The sequence below is a fragment of the Papilio xuthus genome, unplaced genomic scaffold, assembly GCF_000836235.2.
Source record: "Papilio xuthus unplaced genomic scaffold, Pxut_1.1 DF829567.1, whole genome shotgun sequence".
Taxonomy (NCBI): Eukaryota; Metazoa; Arthropoda; class Insecta; order Lepidoptera; family Papilionidae; genus Papilio; species Papilio xuthus.
In genome coordinates, this window is record NW_013529082.1 from 167251 (window position 1) to 178597 (window position 11347).

The window sequence follows — 11347 nt, forward strand, 5'->3', positions numbered from 1 at the left end:
TTAGAACCATTAGTTATTCAGTAAAAACATGTTTCTTAGTTTATTATTTTTGCCAACCCAGCCTGATAACTTTGTGGCTATTATGTTTGATGTGTATCAACTTAGCAGTTGCCTGCAAATTCATTTAATACGTTAGCTGCCATGTCGGACATATGTCCGACAAGCTAATGTTTCAATCAGGCCGTGTCGGACTATGTGTCCGACAAGCCATACTTCCATTTAACACCTCGCTATGGCTTTTTAATCCAATTGTTGTATACAGCGTAACCCGTAAGGCCCCATTCAAATGGTTTTGGACAAATTTAAAAAATATATATATTTCGTTTTTCTAAAAATCTTTCTGGCAGCTAAGGTGTTAAGAAAATCTAATGTTTGCCATTTATTTGGCTCCCAGTGTAGCACATGCAATACAACAAAAGGTTTTTGATCATTTATGCTTTTTTGTTCAAGACTTAACCCTTAAATGGACGATTTTTTTTTTACGTTTTAAAAAAATATATTTGTGTAATAGACATGTATTACTGTCTAGGAAAAATGAGTAAAAAAATCTAGACATGAATTTACTATTTTTTTTAGAAATAAGAACTAGTTGTCAAAATTAACAAAAAAATAAAATAAAGATAATTTTATCTGTGATGTTTAGTATGTTGTTTAAAAACAACATTGTCCATTTAAGGGTTAACGGTGAGTAGAAGCAACAACACAACAACATAAACAAAGACAAAAAGTCATATTTTATTTACAATTTGTTTATTTTCGACATACAATTGTATATCCCAAAAGTTTGTTCATGTCCGATCAACTTATGCTAATTTCATTCCTACGCACGGAAGAAACATCAAGGTCGTACAAAATACATGATTCTGATTCCTTGTTAAATAAACCAAATAAAATTACAAATCTACAACATTTCTGCAATGAGATCCAGAACAAATGACCTTCAGGAGAGAGGGGCTGGACACCGCACACAACCACACACACAAACGACGCACGACGACAGGACGACAGGACGACAGATTATTCTAATTTAAGCTCTGTATCGTAGAATATTACTAAAAAATCAGTTAAAATGGTTCATAATTTCCATACTATTCAAGTCAAATTGATCTATTCAGCAATAATACTCCAAGTGAATCTATAAATCAATACTATATTATAATAAATTTATGAAAGGGTCACGCGCCCGGTTCCCTCCCGGGCTACGCTACGCGCTATTTGTTAACGACTTCATTATTAATCCTTATCAAAAATCTTAAGATTGTTTTCTTATATTAATATGTGGAATGGAATGACGCGCCCCCGCGCGGCGAGAGGGGCGCGGGGACGCTCATGACCGGTGACTTAACCTGCAACAAGACAACATACAATTATTGCTTCGCTACAATTTAATAAGCAAACGTCCAAACGCGACTGCAGACCTAAGCCGAGAGCACAAGGTGAGGGTCAAAGCTGAACTGTGGGCAGACATGCGAGGATGCACATACATTGCTAGCACTTTGATGCGCCATGTAAAATACTACGCAATAAAAAAAACTATTCCTGTGGTACAATTTTTTCAACAATTTTTAACTTTTTTCCCATAAACAAAAAATATGACATTCGTCTTAAAAAAATTAATAAAGAATATTCAATAAGTCCTATTTTTATTAAAGTTTGTAATGTTTCCCCCGAATAATGTGTAAGTGATACATAAGAACGACATTTTATATTGATAATATCACTAATAGTTTATCAGACAAAAATTAAGGAAGCCACATTTAATAAGTCTCTATTAAGCTTATCCAAAAGCAAACAAAAATATGCCATTCTAAAAGAAGATACAGACTAACCACACTTACTAAAATAATTATAACTAATGAAAAATGTTGAAAATTCTGAATCAGCGATATTAAATTAATGTCTTATGCGGTCCTGTACGTCCATCCTTCACAAATAACTAATAAACTATGTTCTCGACTTACTCGTATCATTGCATTCTTACATAGAATTTATCAAGATCAAGAACACACAGCTGTGGCAACTGACATTATGGCAGACTGCCACCTGTTTCAGATCAGAATTTTCAAAGGGTTTTAAGGGCTTACCTTATTATTGGACTGAGATGACTATGGGCAGGTACAGAGAGTTTAGTAGGGCTGGTGCCTCTGGTTGGTGCGGCCGCCGCCGCCGCCGCCGCGCTGCTTGCCGCCTTGGTAGCCCGCTGCAAATCATTGCATACACTGCCTAAATGTCGCTAGATCCTATGTATACAAATACTAACGGATGATGCTGTTCTAATCCATGATCCAATACTAGCAAAAATGAAAGCTCGACACGACGGTACAACGCTGCCAAATGCCGAGTCGATTTTGACAATTTAGTAAAATGTGGATGCTTTTTCTAACGAAATTATGCAGATAGCCATTTACAACTAAGACTTCATAACCATTCGTATTGAAGCTCAATTAGGTATTAATTATCCCAAAATAATATTTGAGACCGATTGAATCTGCCTAGAACTAGACTTAGTTATAAATGACATCTCATTGCATGTACAACATCGCAACTAGCTATGTATAAGCCTACACATGTCTGAAGAGAAAAGAACTAGACAAAGTAAAGGACAGGCAGATCTACGAAAGCCGGCAAACTGTATGGACTCTGTGACTTTATTGGTAAAACCTACGACGCTTTGACGGAAATGTAACTTCAAAAATATTAAATCCTAAACCAAACATTTAGTGCGATAGCTAAACCATGACTAAATGGTTCATTGTTACATATTTTTTATAATTAACTTCTACCACAAATCTCTATTGTGGACAATAAGTATAGATTATGTAGTGTTTGTAACGACACTACGCAAGGAATTCCATCAAATCGTCGCAGTAGAGAGCTAGGTGTGGGACAGCGAGAGAGATGGAGATGGCGATGGCTTGGGAGAGAATGTGGCAGAGCAGAGGGTCGGCAGTACCTTTCCCGCGTGGAGCCGCGCGCGCGCCGTAGCCGCCCTCGTACCCTCCGTATCCGCCGTAGTCTGCCCGCAATACAAACCATTAGTCCGAGCCCACGAGCATTTTGCTTTGCCCTGATAGCTCTTTTGGACCCCTTCATACATCTTTCAGATTAATGCACTTATGGACTGCATATGGTGCACAAAAGCATTTAAAGCCTACTAATAATCATTTTCTCATAATTTTAAACTAAACTATTTAGCCTTCAAATGGGAAAATATTTCTTTGGACCTATTCTATCACTACCTGAAATCCACCTATTTTTGAAACCCGTTATCTAAAAACAATATTCTAGATAAATCTATGAACGATTTTCAATTCACTTCAGCTGGCAAGAACATTGAACCTTAAACCCCAGTTTGGTTAATGTTTTTATATCTAACTTGATTAAAAATTCTTGTGCTTGCAAATCTTCTCAAGGCAAATTAAAAAGTACAAGTATGAAGCGTAATCATATTTTTTTCATTTCTACATAATTAAAACTAGTATGAAACTAGATTAGACTACTAAAGTTAGACAAAATGTTAAAAACTAAGTAGATATTAATTGATAGCAAAAAGTTGTAGGTATAGTAATGGTTTTGGGAGCCGAGAGCCGAGAGCGTGCCTGCACCAGAGCATGCGGGTTAGTGGCGGTGGCGGCGAGGTTGAGGCGAGGTTGAGGCGAGGTTGCGGCGAGGTTGCGGCGCGGTTGCGACGCGGCGGGCCCGCGGCGAGCGGCGGGTGGCGCGTGGCGAGGTGGCGGGATGTGGATTGGGATCAAATATATGGAAACACATTGAGATTTTTGTAACAGTGCTTTATTCAAAAGCTTCATCATATCTTTATCACTTTCACAATGTCTCTCCATATATTACCCCAATTTCCCAAATGTAGCATGTGGCGAGAGTGTTAATAGGTAAATAAAAATACCAAAAAGAAACAAAACTCGGGCGACATTGCTACATATGTCAAAAGTGGTATTACAAATAAACACTTATAAAACGTAAGGCAGATAACATATGTACAAATACAGTACCCAGTGACACAATGATAAAGAGTGATCGAAACTGGCGGGCGCGTGCTACTACGCTATACGCTATACGGCTATACGGCTATAGGGCACGCGCGGCGATGCAAATCAGTGGAAAAAATCAAATAGCGCAAATTAAATATGATCTCTCGGAAACAAGTTAAGTAAAATGATTAAAATCTAATTACTCCAAAAATGATTAGATAGAACCGTTGGTTATATTGATATATATTGTCTCCGACAACATTCACTACACATTATCTCGATAGAATATCCATGTAAATACGTAGTTATAATAGAAAAATAAATATTTTCTACACTAAATCGTACACCTAAAGTCCACGTTGCTCCGAGTGGATCAACACATACAAGGTAAATAGGCATCTCAAGGACGGAGGCTCGCCCGTCGTCGCTACTCGCTAGTGCCCGTACGCCGCCCATGCCACCGCCGCCGCCGCCGCCGCGAGCCCTCCCAGCACGACCACATCATCGCTGACACCCACAATCAACCCAAACACTTCATTTCAAATTGTAGTCTATTTTTATTTACTCAGAGGTGTGGAAAATATTTATCATTTCTCTGTACTTTTAGGTCCACTTTTATTTAGAATTCCAGGCTTGTCAGATTTTTTGCAATGCAGACTGCCTGTAAAGTTGAATACTCTTGGCGGCAGCATGGGTAGCATTCGGGACACAACATCACGCTAACCTATCCTTACTCTACGTTTACATGCTAAAAATCAGGTAACATCAGTCGAGGTAATGTGTCGGTGAGCGGTGCTTAGCGAACCTCGCCCCTAGTAGTTCTGCTTGCCGCGTTTACCGTAATTAGGGTAGCCGGAGTAATCGTAACCGCCGTATCCGCCGTAGCCGTCGTATCCGTAGCCGCCGTATCCGTATCCATCGTATCCGCCGCCGTAGCCGCCTTGACCGTAGCCGTAGCCACCGTAGCCCTGGTTGCCCCAGGTGCCCTGGCCGCCGTAGCCGCCCCGGCCTCCGCGGCCGCCGCGCGCTCCCCGTCCGCCTCTGCCGCCACGCACGCCCATTCCTCCGGGGCCGTCGGGCTTAGGTGTGGCGCGCTTCACGTCTACCTAGAAGTTCAAATACATTAATTACATGACAGCAAAACACTGAAAAGTCTTATCTACAAGCATTCTTTGTCGACGATCATTCCTCAAAGATCATTGAAAAAAATGTAATAAAGAAAATCTATTATGAAAACACAAAATACAAACAAAACATTTGACTTTTTATTAAGTTACAACGGTTGTTAGAAGCATAACACTGACATAACACCTAGAAATTAGTAATTGTAAATATTATAAGATATAAAATTTTTAATTCATTGACATTCATTATTCTTTGTTGAGATCAAGACAATTGTAGTGCAATTTATGGGTTGCAATAGTCCAAAAATATACTATAATAGTCACAAAGATAAAAAATCAAACACATTTAAACACTTATTGAAGTGTAAATCAGATAATATGCCAACTAAATTTATGTAAAGAAATCTTACCTCCTTGCCACCAATAGTCTGCTTAGGAGTCTTGAGGAGTTCATTGACAACTTGCTCAGACTCAAATGTAATAAAGCAGAATCCTTTTCTTTGGTTCTTTGTCTTATCAAATGGCATTTCAACTTCAATGATCTGAAAGCAAAATATAAATCTATGTACTAAATCCCAGTTTACTAATCTTTGCAAAAAAAAAATTGAATGAATTTTGTCAGTGGCCCGGAGTCATCTTCAGGTAGTCTAGATCTTAATTATCTCACCAAAACCGGAGTTGTCATCATGAATAACACACAAATGATTGCTATTGAATGATTACAATTACTTATTTATCATACTCACTGTGCCAAAATTGCTGAAGAAGTTCTTTATTTCATCATCTGAGATTTCACTGCTTAAACCTCCAACAAATATCTTCCCATGCCTAGCTTTAGCTTTTTTTGGATCAACTTTCTTATTGTTGATTGTGTGGTCTCCTGCTGCCATCACTTTATCAATTGAATCTGGTGCTTTGAAAACAATGAAGGCGAAACCTCTTGACCGCCCTGTGTTGGGATCTGTCTTCACATTGATGCTCTCAATCTCACCATATGCACTGAAGTGATCTCGCAACTCCTCTGTTGAACAACAAACTTACATTAGCATTTGTTAATTACTAATATATTCAATCTCTCAAAAATTGTATCCTCAGTATTGTGGGTAAAGCTTTCTTCAATTAATATCAGAAGCAGAACTGAAATATTCATCATTTAATAATTTACAGTTTTACAAGTGGTTATTTCACTATTAAACATTTGATATTAACTAATTAAATGCCATTTAACTAAAATAAATGAGGAATGGATGGATTAGAGATAACTTACTGTCTGTAGTTTCCCAGCTCAAGCCTCCCACAAAGAGTTTTCTGTAAGTTCATGTAAAAAAAAATTAAAATTGGTGAATTTACAAATAGTAACTATTGCGAATCAGAGAATGTTTAAACTTAAAATTATTACAATTTAACATTAACATTAAACAACTATGCAGTACTTGTTTACAGTACTTTACAGCTACTTATTGTTCAAAAACAAAACTCCAAGCACTGCAGCAAAACAAATTCACAACCTGTAAGTTACAAAAAGGAAAACTGGAAACTTTATAATTAAATTACAGACAACGAGATATAAACAAAGAATGTTACAGTGATATCGCAAGATTTGAAATTGGCAAGTGTGAACGGGGCCCAAAATTAAGTGGCCGAACCAATGAGTGGTCTTTGGTGGTAGCTTTACTTTAGTGTGAGCCCAGCGGATATATACCATGACGTCCTCCGGCGGCAGCTTCGGCGGCGGCGCAGGCTCACACCTGCAGAGAGACAGCCAGTTAGTAGCGCTCCACAGATGTGCGGGGCGAGCGCCCCAAAGCCCCGAGCCACAATCATACCCACTACCACCGATTTAAAATCTTGCAATTAGGCAAAACGGCAAACGGCCCACGCCCGCTCAATAACCGTGACAACAAATCTAACATAACGGATCCGATGCGAAAAATCGATAACGGGACCGGTGCCGGGTGCGAGAGACGCGCGTAAGACGCCATTTTAACTTCATGCGGCTACGAACTAATTCGGAAAAATTATGTCGAAGATAACGTCTGAAATGAAAACTATCACATCCAAGAATGAAATTTAATCGCGAAGAACCAACTGCAAAAGTGAAAACATTGAATTTTGAAAAGACCTTAAGGATTAAAATAGATTAGGATGCCGATAATAATAATGCCGGACCGCCGACGCCATTGCGGGTGGATAAAGATGGTACTGCAAAAGCACATTTACCAAGCTAACATTTCTTATTACATTAAACAAAAGTCAAAATTCAAATGAAAACACTAGTTATAAAGAAGCTTTAATGAAATAAACGAAAATAGCTTTACCTGTCGTCATCGCGTCCCGACGCTTCTCCGTTATTTTCTTGAATATCGCCGCCACCATTTTCCATGTTTCCATTTAATTGTTCCGTAACATCTTGCGCGAAATTGTCGTTATTGGCCATGACTGACTTAAGTGTAGGCTTATTAATAATAAACTAATAACTAAGGTCCGCACACGACCTTCAACAATGAATGCCAAACGCAGAAGAATGAACGGAAGCCGGTGATGAGTCGGCGCGAAATCGCCTAAAATGTTGGCAATGCATACAGACGCGGCTTTTTAGCAAGCGTTCTATCCCTTCCACTTATTTAACCAATGAGCGATAGGGTGTTTCCAGAGGTCAATGGCATTCTTTTTGTGTCAACAAGGATAAAAGATGTCTTTAAGCCTTACACAAAAGAGATAGCAATAACAGGGAACGATCAATACCGGTGCCAACTATACGTTGTTTAGTTTGCCGCCAAGCCGCTCATAACTTAATACATTTTAAGTTGCGTTCAAAGCGATCCTTTTAAGTGATTTATACACAGTACAATGTCTTTCTAAAAATTGTATTATATTTCGAAGCCTAACCTGTTTAAATATAACTTACATTGGCTTTAAAAAAAGTGTAATTTCGATAGTTGTAACGAAATGAAAATATTAAAATAGATTTCTCTGTGCACTTTTGTATAACGCAATATTCAAAAACCAAATTCGAATTATGAGCCGCTGCGATCACGCATTTGTATTATATGCTCTGTTGTTATGTTGTCATTAATAACTTCTGTAAAAAAAACAAAAATCTATCAACAAATTTTATTTGAAGGAAAGAAAAGTAAGATTCATAAAATTTTTATCTACCTAGTATTAAATTATTCAAATATTCAAAAGTTTGGATAATACTTCATAGCAAATTCTGTAACCAAACATAACGATAACTTCAGACGATTACAGTAGCTAAAAAATAGTTTTATAAACCAAAAACAAAACAGAATATTAACATTCTTAAAACCAAAAATTCACTACGACTATCTGCATGTTTTTTGTATTACAATTGTACAGTTGACTAAAAAACCGTTTTCCTTATTTTAAAGAAGCTTAATGTTACATTAGCTTTAATTTAATAACATCTGGCAACACGTTTGTAGAAATTGACTTGACACTAAACGGTGAGGTAGGCTCTTTTTCTGTTTTCAGTCCTTATTTATCGTAAAAATTAAGCGAATTTCGAGACGGTTTGTTGCTGCATATACCATTTTGATGCCTAAAATTTACTAAGGTAAGCTTTTACGTGTTTTCGATGGTTTTATTACACGCAAATTATAATATTTTGATTGTCGGCTGATACATATAATTCTATAGGTTAAAGACCTACTGTTTCGGTGTTACGCCAATTCATTGATTGTAAGATGTATATTAAGCCTTTACAAGTTTTTTTCCGCATTTTCCAGTCAAAATTTAACTAATGTGGTATTTTTTTTGACAATGGAATTATGGTAAATCGAGAGATCAGAGTTTGAGGCGCCATGCGTATTTTGACAAATCGCGTTACTCCTTTTTAGATTTTGCTTCGTTACTTTGCTTTTGATTACAGAGTTAGGTGCCTTAGATTTTTAATGTCTTGGAATGTGCTAAATTTATGTAGTCCAGATACAAATATATATTTATTAATTACTCTGTGAAAAAATATACCACAAATCTTTTGTTTCAAATCGTTAAACGATAATTACTAAAAATACCTTATGGTGATTTATGTTATAAACATAACTAAACAATTCGTATTTATTTACCTTTCACTTGTTCTGTTTACATTGTATCATAATTAATTTAACGAAAAAACTATCAAATGTGAAAATTACAGGTTGTTTCAAAATACTTCTGTTAAATTGTAAAGGTATGGATATGTACATATTCTGAAGTCCATATATATCCAATATGAAATTACCTTTACTGGTGACAATTTAATAGTAACTAAATAAAGTTAATAACAGTTAATTTTTTGTATTAATTATTACCATTTTGATTTTTTAAATAGAAGTCTTATTCTCTATGACCTCATAAAATATTGTTTTTTTTCAACATTAATTCAATCTCTAATTACCAGTTAGTAGTACCAGAGAGTTGTTTGAGCAGGGTGTGTCAATCTGAGGACTGCAATGTAAATAACTTTTTCCCTTTAAAAGATGTCTTTATAATCTTATAAAAAGTAAAGTAATATATTTTATTCTAGCATATATAAATTATTTGTTTAGACTTTCATGTGTTCTTCTCAATGAGTCAAATTCTAGTTATTCTAAATCATAAAGTGGTGGTTTAAACATAACAAAAATCTTGATTTGCTTTTCACCCTGCAAAAAAAAGGAACATGGTTTTGTATAAGTCAATTGTTAAAATAAAAAATGTGATGTACTTATATGAAAACATAATTGTTAGTATAATGTTGTTGTGTATATGCAGGAGTTGCAGAGTGTTAAGCGGTGGGCAGCGAGCAGCATTAGCGCGCATTGTTGACAACAGCGATGGTAATGGAGGCGTCCCCGTCCCCGCAGAGCGTTGGCCGCGAGTTCGTCCGCCAGTACTACACGCTGCTCAACAAGGCGCCTGCCTATCTGCACAGGTTTACTATCTGTTAACTTTGATATGTATAAAATTGTATTATATGGTGAATATCACACACCATACTTTGTTTTTGAGTATATAGGATATAACAAAACAAGAAGCTTCATATCTGCTTCTGCAAATAAATATATTTTTAGATTTTGTTATGACATTTTTAAATATAGAAAAAACAACATTTTAAGAATACTAATAAATTAACAATTATATTCAATATTTATATATTTATGGTATTACACAATACTTTATCTCTGTCTACCCTTAATTTAGGGTTGGTGTATATTAATATATAGTTAAATGCAAATGTTCAAAACTAGTGTTGCAATAAGTTAGTACTGTTGTGTAAGACATGGAATGCATGAGTCAGACAACACCATACAATAAATATTTTAGTCCACAATAAGGCATTCACATTACATGATTACTTCTCAGATTAACTCATCATTGTTTTATTATTACTACTTTTACATATTGATAACAACTTTTGTATCATTACATCTTTTATGTTATATTAAAATTATGAACTTAGATTTGGAAATTAGAAATTGGAATATTATTATCTCAGGCTTTTTTAATGGATTGTTTTATGTGAAAATGGTTTCCCCTGTTTATGTTGACAATTTTTTTGTAATTTAACTAGCCATGTGTATTACATTTACTATTAAACAATAAATGGAGGCAAATAATTACATCATTCATTTGTAGCATTTCATCATGTGTTTCAGGGAAAGTGGTACTGCTGGCACATTCAGTAAAGATTTACATAACTCAATATTTGTTATACTATATGTATATATATATATAATTTGTGATGTTAATGGTGGTAAGTGTATGTGGCAGGTTCTACAACAACTACTCCTCGTTCGTGCACGGCGGGCTGGACGCGCCCAACCGCGAGACGCTGCCCGTTGTCGGACAGAAGCAGATACACAACCGCATACAACAACTCAACTTCCGCGACTGCCATGCCAAGATCAGTCAGGTCAGGACATTCACAAATGTTATTAATCTACATCATTCTGAGTCAACTTATATTGTAATAGACTGAAATGTATAAAAGTATTGGCCGTCTAGGAAATATTTAATATGTTTTATGTTCAGGTGGACTCCCAGGCGACGCTGGGCAACGGCGTTGTGGTGCAAGTGACGGGTGAGCTGTCTAACGGTGGCGCACCGATGCGCCGTTTCACCCAGACCTTCGTGCTGGCCGCGCAGTCGCCCAAGAAGTACTACGTGCACAACGACATCTTCCGATACCAGGTGCGCAGTCTTATCGCATGGATGGAACTAGTGAGCTGCCCGCCGCTACTATCATAACGA

The 11347-nt window shown here is 36.6% G+C and overlaps 2 protein-coding genes across 3 annotated transcripts in view; one reads left to right on the plus strand and one right to left on the minus strand.

Annotated features, from left to right (window-relative positions):
* Nucleotides 1–740: 740 nt before the first annotated feature.
* Nucleotides 741–7681, minus strand: sqd (RNA-binding protein squid). Of its 2 annotated transcripts, XM_013311798.1 has the most exons (8): nucleotides 7432–7681; nucleotides 6381–6421; nucleotides 5860–6134; nucleotides 5524–5655; nucleotides 4828–5095; nucleotides 2954–3016; nucleotides 2085–2200; nucleotides 741–1346 (listed from the first exon to the last, which is right to left on the minus strand). In XM_013311798.1, exons 1-7 carry the CDS (start codon nucleotides 7548–7550, stop codon nucleotides 2127–2129), a joined length of 972 nt encoding a protein of 323 aa, XP_013167252.1. In that variant the 5' UTR covers nucleotides 7551–7681; the 3' UTR covers nucleotides 741–1346; nucleotides 2085–2126. The 2 variants fall into 2 exon arrangements, with proteins under 2 accessions (XP_013167252.1, XP_013167262.1); XM_013311808.1 differs by lacking the exon at nucleotides 2954–3016 and having other exon boundaries at nucleotides 7432–7680.
* An 859-nt stretch (nucleotides 7682–8540) lies between these two features.
* Nucleotides 8541–11347, plus strand: part of rin (ras GTPase-activating protein-binding protein 2) — a gene marked incomplete at its 3' end in the record, with an annotated part of 4261 nt that continues 1454 nt past the window's right edge. The window contains exons 1-4 of the mRNA XM_013311069.1: nucleotides 8541–8690; nucleotides 9869–10028; nucleotides 10868–11009; nucleotides 11129–11294. Of these exons, the coding sequence (XP_013166523.1) occupies nucleotides 9931–10028; nucleotides 10868–11009; nucleotides 11129–11294 (406 nt within the window). The remainder of the gene's footprint in view (nucleotides 8691–9868; nucleotides 10029–10867; nucleotides 11010–11128; nucleotides 11295–11347) is intronic.